General features: G+C 38.9%; 2 protein-coding genes and 1 long non-coding RNA gene across 5 annotated transcripts; 2 read left to right on the forward strand and 1 right to left on the reverse strand.

Moving 5' to 3' along the window:
- Positions 1–113: 113 nt before the first annotated feature.
- On the forward strand, positions 114–4812 carry ccdc181 (coiled-coil domain containing 181). Of its 2 annotated transcripts, none has more exons than XM_056252308.1 (6): positions 114–342; positions 1459–1578; positions 1881–2801; positions 2920–3093; positions 3791–3948; positions 4053–4812. In XM_056252308.1, exons 2-6 carry the CDS (start codon positions 1477–1479, stop codon positions 4222–4224), a joined length of 1527 nt encoding a protein of 508 aa, XP_056108283.1. In that variant the 5' UTR covers positions 114–342; positions 1459–1476; the 3' UTR covers positions 4225–4812. The 2 variants fall into 2 exon arrangements, with proteins under 2 accessions (XP_056108283.1, XP_056108284.1); XM_056252309.1 differs by having other exon boundaries at positions 2947–3093.
- A 723-nt stretch (positions 4813–5535) lies between these two features.
- Positions 5536–18343, forward strand: fsd1 (fibronectin type III and SPRY domain containing 1). Of its 2 annotated transcripts, none has more exons than XM_056252310.1 (13): positions 5536–5654; positions 6879–6986; positions 7207–7338; positions 8375–8476; positions 8860–8882; positions 9215–9336; positions 10419–10628; positions 10709–10807; positions 15520–15667; positions 15901–15983; positions 16088–16339; positions 17194–17282; positions 18007–18343. In XM_056252310.1, exons 1-13 carry the CDS (start codon positions 5640–5642, stop codon positions 18115–18117), a joined length of 1494 nt encoding a protein of 497 aa, XP_056108285.1. In that variant the 5' UTR covers positions 5536–5639; the 3' UTR covers positions 18118–18343. The 2 variants fall into 2 exon arrangements, with proteins under 2 accessions (XP_056108285.1, XP_056108286.1); XM_056252311.1 differs by having other exon boundaries at positions 6879–6974.
- On the reverse strand, positions 5651–7174 carry LOC130086137 (uncharacterized). The gene is made up of 3 exons (XR_008807204.1): positions 7010–7174; positions 6089–6194; positions 5651–5960 (listed from the first exon to the last, which is right to left on the reverse strand). It is a non-coding gene; the product is annotated as an uncharacterized LOC130086137 (long non-coding RNA).
- Positions 18344–20340: the final 1997 nt, after the last annotated feature.

A 20340-nucleotide genomic window follows, 5' to 3' on the forward strand; every position in this document is an offset into this window, starting at 1 on the left:
ATTTGTTTATTCATGAAGATTTGGCCAAACAAACCAAACTATCCTTTGTTGTACTTATTTTTCCACCAACTGTATCACAGATAAAATCTGGCTGGCTCTACCTTCTACATTTACAAAGAGTCTGCGCATGCGCGCGCACCCACGACAGGCCGTGTTGTGTGTCTCTATGGCAACACCTGTTACATGCTACTTTGAGGCTGAGGCCAGCAGAGGATTAGAGCTGCTCTCTAATGTACAGGTGCGCGTAGAGACCAGCTCTCTAGAATATATAGGGCGGCTAATGAATTACCATTCATTATTTTTGCACTCAACGCGAGGCAACACCATACAGAAGTTTTGAAGGTAAGCTGTATTCATTTTCAGGCGCGGGAAAATAATAAACACATTCTAAAAGTAGCCGGTTGATCAAATCTATCATGGACTGAGACGAGACGACCACCAAGTTTGGTGTTATTATCAATGCACATAAAAATGTGATTTTATCACGCAGATTTAACATGAATTATTTTGGCATTGCAATGCATTTAGTAGCCTAACATTTATCTGGCATTTACAAATACAAAGCTCCCTTTAAACATAAAATTGCATCTGTAAAGTCGTAATTTAAAAAAATAAAATAAAGTTTGAATAACAACAATTTAGAATTGTCACTGTATGTGGACCAGTGTAGTTAAAGTTTTAGTAATTTTGTTGTGTTTTAGTCATTTTTACTAGTTTAAAAAAATAAATTATATTTCTATATTTCTTTAGTACATCAAGGAAAACTGAATAAAAATGAGAAATGTTGCCTTGGTAACTAGCTGAAATAAAATAAGTTTTTAAAATATTTTATTTTATTTCAGTGAGAATTATGTGCTCCTTAAGAGGGCAGAACCATGGACAAATGCTGCTGGGACACAGGCCGGGGTCTGATCAACTCCGGCCGGGTCGCCTGGGCGAGGGTGTCTGACGTTGAAAGACCCGAAACACCCAATGAACCCAGGATACATCACTGATGATGTGTCCCAGTGCATCTGCATGATGTATCTTTTAACTTTTACCTGCTGAAATAAAAGAAGCTTAAGTATTTTAATATTTTATTTTATTTCAGTGAGAATTCTGCGTCAGATTCCATGTGTTGCTCTTTCTGAAACACTTGTAAAGCCCTAATGCAGGTGGATTTTATGTCCATGTCAACAAACACACCAAGTGTGTTGTACGTTTAAGTGAGACGTATTTCTGTATGTCATCTATGTAATTGTATGTTTAGATATTAATCTGTATGCTTTAATGTAACTTAAATAAATTTAGAATTAAGAATGATCAATTAACTATTTACTAATGACGTATTTCAAATAATTATAAGTATTTATTTACTCTAAAAGATAATTTTGCTCAATAATAAAATGACTCTATGATGAGCAAGACAAGTTTTTTTTTATCTCTATTGTGATCCATGTTTCATTTGCTGTCTCTTAGTGAGAAAGCGAAGAGAGCATGAGTGTTTCTGCGGTCAAAAACACTCCGGATGAGTATGAGGATGACTTTGAGAAAGACCTGGACTGGCTTATCAGCGAGGAGAGCAAGAGTGAGGAACAGGTAAGTGAGTCAATGCACAATGATGTCAGAAACAGGTTCATATCTTGGAGACAGTTCTCTGGAATAGTGTGTGGTATTCCATTACACAGACGCTGTACCTGTGTGTGTGAAATCCACCCCACTGACACAGATCCATACACACTTTCACTCAGCCAGAGAACTATGTCTCATGGCGTTGCATTATTCAACACATACGCTCTATGTATCTGATTCTTCAGAGATCATGCTCTCCTTAACTTGCACAATGCCGTTTTTCTTATTCTGTTTTGCTCAAACTGAACACATTATTTTCTACAACAAAGGATCCTGATGATGATGACATTGAAGCTCAGATCGACAAAGAGCTTGAAGAAGATGAACCTAAAGAAAGAAAGGATGTGGACAAACACAGGGAAATGGATGATGACGAAGCAGATGAAAGGTGGCCAACACCTATGGAGCCATTAGAAGGTGCGTTAGATCCCGACAGGGATGACCGTATAACCTCTCCACATTTACAGAGCGACGAAGACCTCGATGAAGAGAAGAAATACATTTTGGAAAAGATTCAAGAGGCTAACAAACAACTCCAGGACCAGGATCCTCCAGACCAGAGCCGCCGCAGACGCCTGCAGTTTAAAGACACTCTGGTTGACCTGGTGGTGCCTGCGCTGGATTTCGACACTCAAGAGAGCAACAGCGCCTCCTATGAGCACTTAGAGGAAGATCGAGAGGTGTCCGGACAAATGCAGAGACTGAAGATCTCTCAGAGAGAGGGAAGAGACATAGGAGACCCTGAGGATGAACACAACGAGGGAGCGAAAGAAGGACGGATTTTGGTTGAAAAAGATGGAAAGTTTGATCTGGTGAGTATAAAGGAGATGGAAAGTCAAGGATTGCTTCCTCCATTGCCGGTTTCTCACAGCGACAGTCAGCGAGCGTCTTCACGGCAAAATGAGCTTGATCTCCATCTCAGTAAGAGTCCTGTGTCCTCTCTGAGACAGAATTCTACCTCATCTTTTCCCCCTGGAATTGAGTCTTTGTACATCCCCAAACCTCCACCGAAGCACAGAAATAGACCCAGTTCTGCCAGACTGTCCCAAAGGGGAGCATGGGTCGAGGGCACCAAGCGCAGGGTCCAGTCTGCAAATGGAGCTTCTTCACATGCCACCTTCACCCTGTCACCACAGCAGAAAGAATTACTGTCCAAACTTCAGCAGCGGAGGGAGAGGCAATCCATAGAGGTGTAATGTGGTTTCAATATCAGTATAATATCAGTTTCTGTCTTAATGTATTATAAAATCTGATTTCACAGTTTCTATTTGACAGCTTATTTCAAACGGGTCTAATGTTTTTTTTTAGACTTCTCCCTCCTCTTTCCTTCTTCAGGATGAGTTGAAGAAAAAAGAGGAAGAGGAACAGAGACGTCAGGCAAACGAGATAGCCTTCCAATCGTGGCTTTTGAGGAAAAGAGAGCAGCTGCTGGACGAAAGGAGAGTTCAGAAAGCCCAGGAAATGGAAAGGATGAGCTGCATGGTATGTCCACTAGGGGGAGCCATTTAAACAGAAAAAAAACAGGAGAACTGTGGCAATGTCTATTATGCTTGAAGAAACCTACCTGCAAAGCTACGTGAAAAGTTTTAGGCACTTGTGTAAAAATGCTGTAAAGTGAGGATGCTTTCAAAAATAATATCATAAATAGATTTTAACAATTAACTTTTTGTCAGGTAGATTTCTTCAAGCATCTTGGAGACGTTGCCACAGTTGGATTTAGTCTGTCTCCGTTTTTTCTGTTTCTTCATGTAATCACAGATGGACTTGAAGATGGTAAGATCAGATCTCCGTGTGGATCATACCAGCTGTTGTCAGACTCCTTGTGCTTACAAAAATATCACTGGATTATTACAATTAATGGCAAAAGGAATGTTTGGACTGATATTTCCTACTGACACACACAGCGAAAGATATAAATAACTGGCTTAAAACCTTTTCTTGGTGAAAATACTAACAGACTTTTGCACAGTACTGTATACATGTATATATATAAACATTAATTTGCATATATATATATATATATATATTGGCATATATAGATAATTTTTTCAAAAACATAAAAAAATATTTTGTGTGTTTGTACAAACAGACACACAAAATATTTGTTTATGTTTTTGAAAAAATAATCTTATGCTAACCAAAGATTGTCACTTTTTTACTGTTTTTGTTGTTCTGGTAGAGGGATTGTGGTGACCCAGAGGAGGCCTTTAAACAGTGGCTCCAGAAGAAACAGGAACAGCAGTTCAAAGACAAACAGGTAGAAGAGATGAAGAGACTGGAAAAGGAGAGCGGCTTTTGCCTGCACAGCCGAGAAGAGAGTGAGAAGGCCTTCAGGCAGTGAGTTCAGCACCATATTGCTCTTCTAAAACTCAGAAAACAGAGGGAGAATTGTATTTGAAACTAACGTGCAAGCATTTCCCTCTTGTTCTTTTGGACAATAGATGGTTGAGACGAAAGCGTACAGAGAAAAGAGCAGAACAGCAGGCAGCTCGAGAGCGCTCACGCAGGCTCGTGCTGGAGGAGCGAAGAGCAAGACGCATGCATGACCTCGTCTGCACTGTCAATGAGATTAAACCCTTTCGATTCAGTGACCCCTGTGGATACCACTACTGATCACCTCGTACTGTACACATCTGACCATTGTTATAACCTGAATCTGATGTAGCTCCAATTCAGCAATCGCTGTGGTTACTGCAGAGGCACCCATTCAACTGTATCTATGGTTACCTTTCTATTGAACATCTCAAAGATGTCTCATCTCCCTTATACAGTGGATGAAAGATCATGTGGTTAGCAACACAAACAGGAGCTCTCTTTTATTAATTTTCTATTCATGCTTTTTCAGATCAAACAGGTGCTCGAGTGGATGTCCGTGATCCAACAGCCTTAGGCACTTCAAATAATTGCTAAACAAAGGTGGTTTAATGGAGTTTTACATAAATGCTGAATCATCAGATATTGTCATTTTTTGTTTAGCTGGCTATCCTGTAGATTTGCCCTGTGTCTGCTGCAGAACAGCAGGAACAATAGAAATGCAGCAGCACAGACCCAAAGCTTCAGTGATCTAGGGGTGGTTGGCATGAAATTCACTGCAAAGTAAAATGCTGTACTCCATTCTAAACTGCATTTCTTTTATAATTATTATGCATGCAGATTTGATGATCTCATATTAACTGAAAGACCTTATGGATTTGTACTTAAAAAAAAAGAAGAAAAGGTGAACCGTCAGTCACTGATAAGTTATAAACACATTTATACAAAATTACAAATTAAAACTTGTAATCTTAAAGTTGATTAAAAAAAGTCCATAGGCATATTATGCATCAAATATATAAGATTTCTAGTTCAAACAAATGCTGTTCGCACTATTTATTCATCATAAAATCCTGAAAATAATGTATGTTTTCAACATGGTATTAATAAGAACCATTATTAATTATTGAGCGCCAAAACTACTTGAACTGCAAATTAACATATTAGAATGATTTCTGAAGGATTATGTGACGCTGAAGACTGGAGTAATGATGCTGAAAATATAGCTTTACCATCACAATAATTAATTATATTTGAACATATATCAAAATTGAAAACAGTTATTTTAAACTGTAATAATATTTCACAATAGTACTGTTTTTACTGTACTTTGATCAAATAAATGCAGCCTTCAAAAACATTTATAAAATCGTAGGCTATTTTTTTTTTACTTTTGACAGATATAGTATAGGCTAGTGTATATTCAACGTGAGAAATCAGAGTTTACTGGTATATGTGTAACAAATGTTCACATTTATATAGTACTATATTTTTCAAAATGTCACATGACATGGGCTAGTTGCGAGATGTATTAGGAAAACTACATTACCCAGGATCCATGTTGTGCGTCTGCGCAGAACTCTCTATGCCGCTAACGAGTCGTTGAGGGATGCAATGCTCCATAGCAACATCAGTACCAGCGGAGGAGCGCTATAGCGGGCGACCTGGGATAAATATCCTGAGAATATCTGAAACAGGTGCTGCATGCTGACAGCATGGACGACCAGAAGGTAAGCAGCAACCGCTGTTATAGAGAAATTATCACTGATACGCGTCAGATGAAAAAAGAAGAAGATGCTGCGTTATAAAAGAGATACTAAAGACGAAATGCCGTTAGCTCGTAGCTTCACTTCCAAATGTCCTCCGCCCATTGTGTAAGTGGAAATGTGTCCTTGTAAAGACAGTCTTCTGGAAGTAACATCTTCACATCGTTAGGATTTCTACATTGTTTTAAATCCATGATGCAGGCATGAAGATTTCCCCAAAATGTTGATCAACAACATTGTCAGTCTGAATCCCCAGAAACCGCCCCGGTTCTGTGAAACGAGTATTGTTTTGAAATATTTATTACAGGAAATGTTCTTAAGGGAGGAAATAACATTTCTGTGCAGTGATACATAAAAAAAACACACACGCCAGAACAAATTTTGGTGCAGGGAAACACCAAACCGGCCTGTATTGTTAGAAGCTTCAGGCTTCAGGGAGGCGCCCCGGATATAAAGCCGCTTCTGCGTGGCTCATCATCAGTGACTTAATCCAATGCAAGAAGCCTGGATGAGATGAGAATGAAAAATGACATTTCTGATCAACCCTGCATGAGTAATATACAGTAATTTACAGTAATATCAGCTCATTCTCCTTCCTCTGTCTAACGGGCTTTACAAGTCTACTCATGTCCCAAGGCAACACTCAAAAATAGACAATGAAATTATGACGCCGATAGGAAAGTATTATCTGAATTACATTAAACAAATTGTGTTAAAGGTGCAGTCAGTAATTTTTTTGCTAACTAAATTGATTTTTTTTTTTAATTGAAAAAAATAAATAGCACTTTTGAGAAATATTAAAATGATTCCAGCCATATCAGTCTAAATAAAGCTGTTTATTCTTCATGGAGTGGGTCCTCCCTAATGGGCGCTACCATGTTAGGTCACATGACCAGACCAACCATCAGTTCCACCAACTTAAAAAAACAGGCATGCAGAGTAATAAAAGTTGTTATATATTAATTCTATATAATATTTATATAATATTCTTATATTATTTTAATTAAAGGTGTAAAATTGTCCAAACATAATTGAATTCTGCTACAGAAAATAATTCAAAGCAATGATACAAATCTAATAGGACTATAGCAATGAACTTATGTAAAAACCTATTGCGTTATCTGCTTCGTTTTGGTATTTTATGACTCAGTGTATGAACGTATTCCTGATTTTACATGCATGTTTCAGGAGTCACTGAGGAAGATTATCACTACGTTGGCTCTGAAGAATGAAGAAATTCAGAACTTCATCTGTTGTCTAAAGCAGAATCTAGAGAACCTAGAGGTAATCACCATAGTAAGCCTTCTCTTTTTACTCACATTTAGTTAGTGAACTGTTTGATGAATCAGGAAATGTCTTTGTTAGCTCTCAGATGGCCCAAATGTGTTGCAAACACAGTGTTTACCTAGACACATTTCACTAAATCAGCAATTTGCAACAGCAATACAGTTTCAAGCAATAAAGACAAGTCAATGCAGCTTTAACTCTGCATTCACTCTGGTGGTGGTGTTTGCAGGTGAACTCAAACCGAGCGCAGGAGGATCTGGAGTCAGAGTTTAGTTCTCTGCATGCTGTCCTGGACGAATTGAAAGAGGGCATGGTGACACGCATCAAGCAGGAAAGAGCCAGCCGCACATATGAGCTACAGGTGAGAGCGCTGGCTGAGCTCAGCTCTCTGGAATGATCCCTAGACAAAATACAGATTAACAAATTCAACCTAAATGTATTCAAATGTTTTATATTTTCTAGTCTGAGTGATCAGATATAATCAGTAAAAGGCAGAGTGAGATGGCTTTATAACTTGTGCATGACTTAGATGTGTCATGTTAAGAGAAGGATAATAAGAAATCCTTGAGGATTACAGTGTCTGTGTGTGTGCGTATAATCCATCCTTGTGTACGTGTACATCTGAAACAAAGCATTTTACAACACACATAGCATTTTACAACACACATTCTTCGCCATTAAACGTAGTAAATAAATAAAGAGCGTAATGACAGAGGTCAAAGTACATTTTACCTACTGAAGAATATAATTTAAAAGCACATTCTCTTATATGTATGACCCTTAAGTCACAGTGTGAAAACATTGAGGTTAACCATTTTATCCGCTCGTGTTTTACCCTTGTGTTTGTAGTTATTATATACTCCATGGTATATATTATATTATTCTAATCAGTATTTTGTATATATATAAATCCCTATGATCAAGACAATAAAGTTTTTTTTTTTTTTTTAACACCACTGTTCAAAAGTTTGGGGTCTGTAAGATTTTTTCTCTTACACTCACGAAGGCATTTATTTGATCAAAAATATAGTAAAATAATAATACTGTAAAATATTATTACAATTTAAAATAACTGTTTATTTTTTTTAAATATATTTCAAAATGCCATTTTTGCCTAAATGACAATTGCTGGAACAGGTAGCAAACAAACTGGAACAAAGTAGCAATGTAGAAAAGCATTCAAATCAAGTGCAAATAAGGTTACGCCTCCAGTTCCAAGAATAACAGCAGTATGCAAAATACAAGAACGCTACAGCAATTTAGCATACTGCTAGAGATAAATCAGTTTGATAAGACCAAAAGCTTATCTGGTCTCTAAAGATGAGTAGAGTTATGTTAACCATTCTGGATTATGTAATTGTCCAGTGATATTATGATTATTCTGATGGTCTTTTCAGAGCCAGCTGAGCGCATGCACCAAAGCCCTAGAGAGCTCAGAGGAGCTGCTGGAATTAGCCAATCAGACGCTCTGCTCATCCGGGAATGACAGCTTCACTCAGGTAACGCCCACTTGGAATATTTACACCTTTACAACTCATCTATTCAGACTTAATGCCTTTATGGTGTTTCAACCCATTGCCTTTTTTGATATATATTTGAATATAGTTATATTTGTACAACTGCGTTTAGGACATTTATCCTCAAATATTTACATTGTCAAAGCATTTAGAATGATTATTTGATTGTGTGTTTAGAACCGTTTGGCACTGCTGTTGCTTTTTCTAACAAAGTGGCAAATTGTGTCAGATGCTGCTGGCTTTTCTTGCTAACACGTGCTGGTATGACTGATGTATTGTGTGTTGTTGAGACTCAATGAGACTCAGTTCTCTTGCTCCCTATCTCTTTCTGTCCCTTCCTTTTTTCTCTTTCCTCTCTGCTGCAGGCGGCCAAAGACATAAAGGATAGGTACTGTACAACTGTCCATACTTAGATCTTTGATTGAGTTCAATGCCCACAGTCTAGAACATCTTCAAACAAACATCTTCAAGTTCATTCATTTTATTATTAACTCATTTAATATAAATAGATTTAGCAAATTATAGTCATTTGTATTAGTTCTCATTTCGTCTGTCTCCCGGGGTGTGTGCCTGTGTATATGCATGCCATGGAGTGATTTCTTGTGCCCTCATTGACATTTCCTTCATGAAATTCCCATGTTCCTGTTCTCAGTCTGTCGGGAGTTTTATTGTCCTTGTAGACTGACTGTAAGTGTTTATTGCGGGTCTGTGTGTCTGCAGTGTGACTATGGCTCCAGCGTTTCGGCTGTCCCTGAAAGCAAAGGCCAGCGACAGTATGAATCACATGATGGTGGACTTCACTCAGGAAAGAAACATGCTAAAGGCCATCACATTTCTTCCAGGTCAGTGTAGCATACATGAGAAAATGTCATAAACAATTTAAGCAAAGGCCAGTCGACACACCTAGATTTCAGCTTTTCACCATTTCACTTCACATGTTAACAGTTTTATTAGCAGGATTGCCAGGTCTGTGTAACAAAACCAGCCCAAAGGCCAATCAAAAATAGCCAAAAACTAGCCCAATGACCCTATCCAAAGATGAAACCTCAATGTATGTTGCTCCCATACCTTCAATACATGTTTAACATGTGTAATACACAATTTCTACTTGAAAATCACTATATAGCCAAGTACAGTTTAGTAGTAAAACTGACTTGTCTTTATGAAACAGTTTTGATAAAGGTACTCGAAGGCCCCACCCTCAAAAAACTCATCATCTAGCACAGTTTTATCATTGGTAGAAAGAAAAATATTTAAAAACAAGCATTTCAATCAAATACAATTTATGCATTATGTCAAACCTTAAACTTGTGGGGAAAAAATTAACCTGCAGCAACAGTTAAAAAGCAGCCCACTTTGGCAGGAAAACCGTGAACTTGGCAACCCTGTTTATTGGTGTTGTGTCAACAAACGGAGTGTCAATATATCTGGTGTAATGTCAAGAACAGAGAAAAAAAAAACAATACTTAATTTCACATAAATGCAGACAGATTTTCTTGTAAACAGTTAATACTGTTTATTGTTGTGCATGTAAACAGACTTTGTGTTTTTAATAAACTAAACATACCTGAAGTAATCCCTTAATACACACTGAGGCTGGGCTATATGATGCTATTTATAATCAAATTAAATCAAGTTAAATTTTTAATAATTTTTTAAAATACATTATAATAATTAACTTAATAAATAATTACAATACATGCATATATATATATATATATATATATATATATATATATATGTGTGTGTGTGTTTGTGTGCAAAGAAACTTATAAACTACAAACTAATTGAAACTAAGAACACTGTGTGAAATAACTATATACTGTATATACTGTATATATATATCTCGAAGATTTTAGGCTTTGGCAAGTACCTCTGAACAAAGCACTCCAGTGTCAGATATCTCTGTTGCTCTCACCTTTAGTGCCTGGCACACCAGAAATTCTCGTGGCAGAATGCCAGGTGTTTGATAACACAGTCACAGTGGCGTGGAGCTTACCTGAAGCCGACTCCAAAATTGACCACTACATCCTGGAATATCGGAGAACCAATCATGAAGGTCCCCCTCGGGCTCGAGAAGACTATCCCTGGATGGTGATGGAAGGGATAAAAGAAACTGAGTACACACTCACAGGTAAGTGCTGATGTTTGTTTTGGATGTGATCTTTTCTTGAGTAGATTTTGATAAAGACAGTGATGTCATTTGTTTTTCAGGCCTTCGTTTTGACACGCGTTACATGACCTTTAGAGTGAAGGCGTGCAATAAAGCTGTGGCGGGTGAATTCTCAGAGCCAGTTTCTCTAGAAACACATGGTAAGCTGCACTTACACACATACACACACACACAGAGGGTAATGAGGCATGAAGTTTCTTCTCCTCACAGAAAAGAGTCTTAGAGTGGTTACAAAGCACAACCCCTACTAAAACTGTTTGTTAAAGACTGATTTAGAGACCACAACTGTAGAACGTCTGCCTCTTTGTGAAATAAAATTTAGGGCTGTCAATTTAACGTTCATTTTGTGTAATTAATTTTACAATAACAATAATGATATATGGAAGTAATTATGCCCCCTATACATGAATGCCTGTTCAGTGCATTATAATGTCTTTTCTGAAATTGTATGTATGAGTATGTTGATTAATTTGCATATAATGTAATTATAATTTTTAAAAGGCTCAGATTAAGCTGCATGTTTCAGAGTGTTTTACAACTTTGTTCTTTTACATTCGAGAAGCTCATTCGTCTATGTTTTTAGTGTTTTGGAGCGGCTCGGTTCACAGTAAATGCTGCTCCACACAAACTGTTCTCTGTATCTGCTCTGAGTTTGGGTCATTTATAACATGCAATTTGGAAGGCAACATCATGCACCAACCATCTTCCCAAACTTGTAATGAGACGTGCTTATAAACCTACTTAACACTCAACTCACCAAAAGAGAAACTTAAGGGCAACCTGCAGTTTTGCTTAACCCTCTGAGGTCTAAGGGCATTTTTTCACTTTTTCCTTCGATTTTACAAATCTTATTAAATTCACCTTTTAAAGGTAATTACATAACATAATCCCACATGTTTTATATCAAAATGTGCAGAGAAAACCCAGCTCTCTTACTGGTGAGTTCACCACTTGTCCTGGAGAATTGTCTAAAGAGAGAGAGAGGGATAACCTGTCTCTAAAAGGTGAAAAATTTAAGTCCGATTTTTGAAATTCTTCAAATCTCTTGTGAAAACATACCATTACTCATGTGGACGAATTATTTTGGTCCTTGAAATGGGTTTCCCAAAGTCTTAGGGTCACAAAAGGAGTGTAATATATGAATAAAATAGTAGATAATGAATAATCATTGTCTAAAGTGACATTTTTGAAAAATCGTTTTTTAGTACAAGTTTTGTCTGTGACTCTACCTTCACCAAATGTTAGAGGGACTGAGATAAAATAGGACTAAAATAACTTCCTACTACATATCAAGCTTTATGGGATGTGTGCAAATGAAAAAGTAGCATTACAACAGGTCTTTCTTTCAAGCAAAATGTTTACTTTGTGAAAAAAACTCACTACTAACAATATTCACAAAATGTACACATTTTCATGTTTTACATGTCAAAAAAAAAATTCAAACCAAAGATGAACTATATATTAGAAATATATATATATATATATATATATATAAACTTACCACTATTTACAATATTTACACAATGTGCATGTTTTCATGTTTCAGTTTTTCAGCTGTCATGCCATGCTGCAAAACAGTTTCTGTCCAGCTGCATGCAAAGCGCAACACCACACTCCCTGCATTTCCAAGGTGTGTCCTTTCTCTGGCCTTGGCTTTGGCAATGCTCACACCTGCTGCGACCTGTGGTGGCTTTTGTGGAAGAATCTGCTGCATGAACGGCAATTGGCACAGGAATATGACCTGCAGGTACCGGGACCGGAGCAGTGTGAAGAGGCTTACCACAGAGTTCAGCAGTCAGCTCCTCCATGAAAGCTCTGTGTGTCATGGGTGTTGTTTGCTGGGCCAGACAGAGTTCCTTGTGGAGGATGTAGCTGTTGGTGGTGGCAATGTCCAGAAAATGGTAAAACAGGTGTCTGTACCAGCGCATTGTTTTGTGTTGTGCAGAGTAATATTGAATGAGCTGGTCTGAATGATCAACTCCCCCCATGTGTTCATTGTACGCCAAAACTGGTGTGGGACAGGGGATTGATGTCTTTGTCCAAGAGCCATCTTGTTGTTTCACCCTCCTCTGAACAGTGTTACCAGAGTGTGCTGTGTGAAGTGTGGAGCAGACTGATACTTCTCACGTGTCCATCCATTTCACATAGATGAGGGGCCCGTCCCGGATCCATCTTATGGAGCCTCTTTCTGATTTTTTTGTGAGGGCGTTATTTGTTGTCCGAGGGCAGTCCTTGCGGTTCTCCCTGTAGGTCCCACAGGCAGCAAATTTTTGCTCATGGAGAGCCCTGAAGAGTTTGGGGCTTGAATAAAAATTATCCATGTAAATGTGGTAGCCTGTGCCAAGGTAACCTGGTTGTACCAGGGACATCACAACATCATAGGAAAGGCCATGTCCAGAGGGGATGTCACTTTTGCCGGTGTAAACGGAAAAGTCCACTGTATAGCCATTCCGTGAGTCTGCCAAGACAAACAACTTGAATCCCCACTTTATCGGTTTTGCCTTCATGTACTGCGTCATCCCAGTTTTGGCCTTTGATGCAACCATTCTTTCATCCACAGCCACATCTCTGTGAGGATGATAAAATGACTTGCAGGCATTTTTGATGGTGTTCATCAGGGGTTTCAGTCTGAAAAGTTTGTCATGGTCAGCTGTGCCCTTTTTTTTGTCGTTCTGGACATCCTCTTCAGGGTCGCTAAGGTGAAGGTTCCAAGAAAGTGCTCTGTATCTGTCCCGTGGCATGATCTGCACTGGAAGTGGCAAAGAGAAGAAGTGATTCTGTCTCCAGTAATCTGCAATGCTGTCGAGTTTCACCATGGCCATGTACAGAAGCAGTCCAATGTACTTGTAAAACTCCCCTATGTTCACATCTAACCATTTATATTTCTTTCCCTGTGCCATTTGTTTAGCAGCCTGCTTGTTTGTGTTTTGGCACAGTGTTTGTATGATTTGTACAGGGAAGAAAAGTTTGAAGAGGTCGAGTGGTGTATATGTGGAAGTGGAGCTGAGCTGTGGCCCTGGTGTTCGAGCTGGTTGAAACCTGGAGACAGGGGGAGCGATGTCTGGGTCTTTTTCCGTCTTCCAAGACAGTGGAGCTGGCTGCTGTGTAGGTGGGGGTGCTGGTTGATGCTGGGCGTTACGGGACCTCTTGGCTGGCCGGGTTGGTGATGATGGCTGCTGTGTAGGTGGGGGTGCTGGTTGATGCTGGGGGGTACGGAACCTCTTGGCTGGCCGGGCTGGTGAGAATGACTGCGGTGTAGGGGCTGGTGGTGACCTGGTGGCAGGCACAGGTGAGGCTGCCTGTGTTACACTGGGCCCTGGTAGCTGTGAATCCTCTCTGAAAAAACACAAAAACATAAAGTTTACCTCTCTCTCTCTCTCTCTCTCTCTCTCTCTCTCTCTCTCTCTCTCTCTCTCTCTCTCTCTCTCTCTCTCTCTCTCTCTCTCACACACACACACACACACACACACACACACACAAACCAATCTCCACTTAACAAGAATGTGGAAGATGTGTGAGGATTTGACTTATTTTAACGTTATTCCAATTTATCACATGTGCTAGCTATCCTGTCCACCCCAAATCACAGCAAATAACACCTGAATGAGATGTGGGAATACTGTCTCTTCCATTTCAAAACTCCACAGAGATTTATAATTTTACATTCAGTATAAATATAGGCCTACTAAACATAAATAAAATTATATGAAAGATCAAGCCACATCTATACAAGTATAAACAATATGATAAAAAAGGTCAATGGCCAAACCATATCGATTCATCACTACAAGAGATAGGCCTAATGTTATTCAAATTGTGAATTGAGGTGAATAAATATTACATTAGTTATCATAAGGAGACCAGCAAGAACAGCCTACAACGTTACTATTTGTAAGTGTACCCCGGTTTTACACAAGAAAATAACTTTTACATAAAGTAAACACTTTGCTAAAGGCACAGTCAATTTGTCAAAGCAGCACAGCGCAGCTTATTTTAGCCAAGATGGTCACCATGCGAACGAGGTTTTTATAAAATAAATACGCTTACCCGTCCTCAACTGGATCTCTTCTGTGATCATAATCCTCATCTTCATCAGAAGAAAATCCATCAGGCTCGGAAACTCGCCTTTCATCCTCGTCGCTGCTATCCAAAATCGCCGCAAGTGCGTCTTTCAATGTCAATGTCTTCGCCATTTTCTCTCCTCGTCTTCATCTTACTTTTCCTCTTCTTTATATATATTTTTGCCATGTTTTTTTCGCGGACTTTTTCTTTCGCGGACTTTTTTACTCTTTCTCTCTCCATGTCAGCTGGTATTTTCCTCACTGTGAGGAGATGGGAGGGTACTTAGGGATTTCAACCGCATCTATTGGTTGGTTTCACACAAAATGCAGACAGGCAAGCTAGCCCACCAATCACGCACGGTGAATGACCATCTTGTCTTCCCTCTTGCTCTCTGTGTGAGTCACATATGATCTCGCGAGAATAAGGACGTTGAAGCTGAGAATCTGTCGATTACGGCAAAATCAGAACCATTTATGTGTGCTGCACAATCGCGGAGATATTAATAGAAACATTGAGTAAACATTGAGTTGACGCGCCCGCGCGTCATCCGACCTCAGGGGGTTAATATCTTTATTTGGTCATAATAATAATAGTAATACATAATATTATTATTGTTTTTATTAATATTATTATTACATAGTCATATTGATATACAATTTAAAAACAAGCACTGTAAACCTTTTTATCAGAAAAATTGCAATTAATCACCCCCCTCCTCCTCCTCCTCCTCCTCCTCCTAACCTCTTAACTTAACCTCTTACCTTTATCTCTTCTTCTTGTTTGCTTCCAGCATTCGTCTTTAAACTTGACGCAGGTTCATCCCATCAGAACCTGAAGGTGGAGGATCTCAGCGTGGAATGGGACAGCAGTGGTGGGAAGGTCCAGGACATCCGTAAGGAAAAGAACAGGACCAACTCTCCCATGCATTCTCCTGCCAGGTCAGATTCACACCTACATATCTTCTCACACTTAAATGTGCTGTACATTGACAGCAGTGCCACTGAACAGCTGTTGCCATTAAATGCATTTGTTTGGTTATTGCTTCTCATGGCTGGTATAGTCAGAAAACATGCTGTCATTGGCTGAAATGTTTGTATGCCAGCATTTGCCCAGCCATAAGCCAGTTAAACTGTCGTGCTTGTCCCATCTCATAATTCCTTTTCTCCCTCAGGACAGCCATGATGTCCCCCAAAAGAGCTCCATCAGCTAGAGTGGGCCGAGACCGCTTCACAGCAGAGTCTTACACTGTCCTGGGTGAGTCAGCATAAAAATATTACACAGAAGAGCTACAAGACATTGAAGAACTCTCGACTTTGAGTGTTCATTCAAAAACTCCCCAATTTCTCTCCAATGTTCAGGAGACACCATGATCGATGCTGGGCAGCATTACTGGGAGGTACGGTTTGATAAGGAGAGTAAGGCGTTTGCAGTGGGGATCGCTTTGCGGTCTCTAGGTCGCTTTGATCAGCTGGGGAAGAGTAATGCTTCCTGGTGCATCCACCTGAACAACTGGCTTCAGCAGAGCTTCACAGCCAAGCACAACAATAAAGCCAGAACACTGGACTGCCCCATTCCGGACCGCATCGGCATTTACTGCAACTACGAAGAGGGTGAGTTAAGCTACAAATATGACTAAATGAGGGATAGTGTCACAGTTTGCCTGTTGTTAGCTCTGAAGCTAACTTGGTAGCTATGGTGAAAACAAATTGACAATGTTTGCAATGTGATAAACAGCTAGTTGCAGCAGTCACTTATAGTATATTTTATATAGTGGTCAAGCGATATATCAGCTTTGGTCGATATTTGGAATTTCTTTAATGCATGTTTTGGCCGATAAGTGTTGGAAGCGGGACTTTTATTTTGACAGCGCCAGAACTTTTATACAAATTTGTGTGGACAGAAGAGCTGTCACTGGACGTGCATGAGCGACAAACCTTAAATCTTTGATTTCAAACTATGTTGGCACTATATCCATTTGGTCACTATGCCAATATTCATGTCATACTGTGTAGTGTATGTAAATTAGCATTACCTGATCTTTATTTGAGAAAATATGACTCCCAGACAGACTTAATAGACTACTGAGTGCACTGTTGGCTACAGTGTTTACTTCCTTTTTTTTGTCAAAATTTCTTTATTTGTGAAAAATACTCAAATCTGATTACAGAATCAATACGTTTTTATATAAAGTATAAATCTGTTTATTTTATTAATTATTTTTTTCAAATTATTTGTTTCATAATGATTCATTTTTAAATGAGTTCTTCCTAATTTAAAAAACAAATTGTGTTATTTTCTATCTTTAAATTACAGCTAATATATATTTATCACATAACATAATTTATATCTTCCATTGGTCATTGCTCTCTGAGTTATTGGCATTAACCATTAAAAATCCATATCAGTCGACCACTAATTAGTAATTACTAACTAGTTTGTTCTTGTTTTACCTCACCTATTTCAGGCACATTGTCTTTTTACAACTCCAGAACCAAAACTCTCCTTCATACCTTCAGAACCAAGTTCCAGCAGCCTGTTATACCAGCCTTTATGGTAAGATATAATATACTGTAGCTCATTTTGTATTTTACAATTAAATCACACATAAATTAGGGATATTTTGAACACAGTCTTGTCATCTAGTCAGACTGTATGAGCCTTGTATAATTAAGCCAATTAGATGTGTTTCAGAGTCTTTTATGTAAGATGCATTCTTGCATTCCAAAACATCTTGATTGAGCGGAACGGAACAGAAAGAAGAGGTCTATTTTTAACTTGACACTTCATCATCAAAATGCCAGGTCATGGCACACGATGCGCAGAAAAAAATACAAGTCACAACAAGTTTGACTGCATGTGTATGGTTGAACAAGCATTGCTTTATGCAGTGATTTTATAGTGCCCCAATTATGCTATTTTAAAGGTTACTCATTTTGTTTTTGGAGGTCTCCTGCCATAGGTTTACATGCATCCAAAGTCAAAAGGCACTTAACTTTTCTCATAATATACATTGCAGCATCACCTCTTTTCTCACAGTGTCTGAAAGGATTCGATAAAGAATTAGGTCTCTCATAACCCCTACTTTCCACTGATTGGTCAGATGGCCTAGTCTGTTGTGATTGGTCTACTGCTTGCAGCGCATGTCGCAAACGAAACACCCGTCACCATTATCTGAATTTAAGCTCAGGTCGTCTCCTCAGCACTTGTATACACAGTGATATGAATTTTTGTTTCTACAAAAACACACCAGCCTCATGCTCTCTTTCACCCCCTACAGGTGTGGAATGGGAGTTTCTCAGTGCAGACGGGCCTTCAGGTACCCAGTATCGTGTTGAGCGGTCAGAAGAGGAACAGCAATACAAGCAGCTCTAATGCCAGCCTTACCTAGATCATACTTCACTGATAAACATACACTCTAGAACGGCTACATGTATACACAGGTTTGGAGAACACCTGGCTAACCCTGACACAACAAGCCTGGAGGCTCTTCCTATCATCACTATGTCATGCCAGCCCAGGGGGAGAGCTGCTCTAGTTTGCCTTCCTCATTCCTTTTAGCTCACTGGTCTGGATTCTGTGCCTTTCAGTGTCCTGAATTAAGACATGATGGGGTATTACTCTAGTTCAACATGCAATGAGCTTTTAATAGCCTTGAGTTCATGTGTATATCACTAGGGCCAAACGTTGTATTGTTTTTAGCATTCAAACCACAGTATTTGAGCCACATTTGAAGTTATTTCAATGCAACAGCAGCATGTCTGAAATCTCAGATGAAACTGTATTATATTTACACACTGAATGTCTTAAATGATACGCCTCGAATTCTGCTACAGTAGCTGCTTCCGTAAACAAACCTTTTTAAACTTACACTTAGTATCAGAGTAGCACAATAATCTTAAGCTAAATCATCAACGTCAAATGCCTTTTATAGAATGTATTAATTCAGCAGTTCCGGCATCTGAGGGAGGAGGCAGGTTTAACAAACCATTTGTGTGTGTTTGTGTGTATATGTTAATGATCTGTCACCCGGGAAGGGACATTTTCAGTGTTCTTGATGCAAATATTTACCAGAATTTACTTTTCCGTATGCCTGCTGCAATTACGTATTACATATTACAGAAGACTGATTTTTTTTATCAGTCTTTTATCGGTCCTCTTAAAAGGGACAGTTCACCCAAAAATGAAAATTCTATCATTTACTCATCCTTAAGTTGTTCCAAACCTATATGACTTTGTTTTGATAGTAAAGTCAAGAGTTAATATTCCCCTTAAAGGTGCAGTAAGCAATTTCTGAGGAACACTGTTGATATTTGAAAACAACCCAAACAAACACACCCCTCCCTTCATTGCTCCGCCCCTAAAATGCAGGAACACGCAGTGCAAGAGTGGATGTCTCTTTATCATAGCTGAAGTGAAGCAAATTTATGCTTGGTGAAAAATAAAGCGAAGTTGATGAACGAACGACAAGGAAGAACAAAGAATTAACATGCAGCACACAAGAGTATATACAAGCAAGAGTTCGTTGTTATGGTCCTTGCACACTGAGTCCGAAATTTTCATATGCGTTTTTTTCGTATTTGTCATCCTAAAAATAAGTCACGCACAGAAACCTTGCACACTGAGTACGATGCGTATTAATCCGTTGCGAAAAAACAACAAAAAATTATTTTTTCCGCAAAACAATACAAAATTGAGTCTTCAAGCAGTGAGGATGATTTTGTTGTCCTCTCTCTTCTTAAAATGAGAAAACGAAATTTTGGGTCCATGCCATCCATCCAATCCTGAGATTGCGTAGAGAGGAAGGAGAGTTCCACCTCCTTATCAAGGACAAGGAGCTGCGGGATTGTCCCGAGCGATTCAAAGTTTACTTCAGGATGTCAGTGGCTCAGTTTGATGCTTTGCTAGTGATACTGGAGCTACACATTAAAAAGAAGACCATCAATTTCTGTGAACCAATTGATCCTGAACAGTTGATCCTGTACGGTGGCTCTGAATTGTCAAAACACCTGTCAAAATGCTTGATCAGAATTTTTTTTATGACGGACGAAAGTTTTGGAGGCAGTGTGTAAATGTGATTCACACAACGTGAAGTTGTATTTATTTTTTAACGTGTGAAAATGTCGGACTCAGTGTGCAAGGACCTTTAGTTGCCACTCATAACGGTCTGGTTACTATAGCTAACATTACAACAACAGCATATCTTGGTTTTCTGAAACACAGCAAAACCAATGTTACTCTCCCTCTTTCTCCTCCCCCATCGTGAGTGGACACGCCCCCTACTGCTGATTGGCTACAGTGTGTTGTGGCGCTTACTGCACCTTTAAGTGAACTGTTAACTCGAACCACTGGAAATGGATCATTGCTACATTTAAACTCCGGAACAAAATTAATCTGAATCATGTCTGAATTAGATTGTCCAATTCATTGAAAAGAGCCGACTCAAAATTATGATTCATTCATGAATCGGACATCGCCGCTACTTTCATTAACTCCAAAGAGAACTAGGATTTTTTTTATTTAAAGACAAATTCAATTTCAGTCTGTTAATCACACGAAGCTATCAAATGACTTCTAAAGAAAAATATCCCACTCATGCTGGTTTCGAATGATT

The sequence above is a fragment of the Rhinichthys klamathensis genome, unplaced genomic scaffold (assembly GCF_029890125.1).
Source record: "Rhinichthys klamathensis goyatoka isolate OS25496 unplaced genomic scaffold, OSU_Roscu_1.1 h1tg000094l_1, whole genome shotgun sequence".
In the NCBI taxonomy this organism is placed as follows: domain Eukaryota; kingdom Metazoa; phylum Chordata; class Actinopteri; order Cypriniformes; family Leuciscidae; genus Rhinichthys; species Rhinichthys klamathensis.

Bases quoted from the DNA above. Each gene is read 5' to 3' on its own strand.
- ccdc181 (XM_056252308.1), top strand. From the start codon at position 1,477: ATGAGTGTTTCTGCGGTCAAAAACACTCCGGATGAGTATGAGGATGAC. The intron at 3,094-3,790 runs GTATGTCCACTA...TTGTTCTGGTAG, and splicing joins TGGAAAGGATGAGCTGCATG to AGGGATTGTGGTGACCCAGA. The intron at 3,949-4,052 runs GTGAGTTCAGCA...TTTGGACAATAG, and splicing joins AGTGAGAAGGCCTTCAGGCA to ATGGTTGAGACGAAAGCGTA.
- fsd1 (XM_056252310.1), top strand. The intron at 6,987-7,206 runs GTAAGCCTTCTC...TGGTGTTTGCAG, and splicing joins ACCTAGAGGTAATCACCATA to GTGAACTCAAACCGAGCGCA. The intron at 9,337-10,418 runs GTCAGTGTAGCA...TCTCACCTTTAG, and splicing joins GGCCATCACATTTCTTCCAG to TGCCTGGCACACCAGAAATT.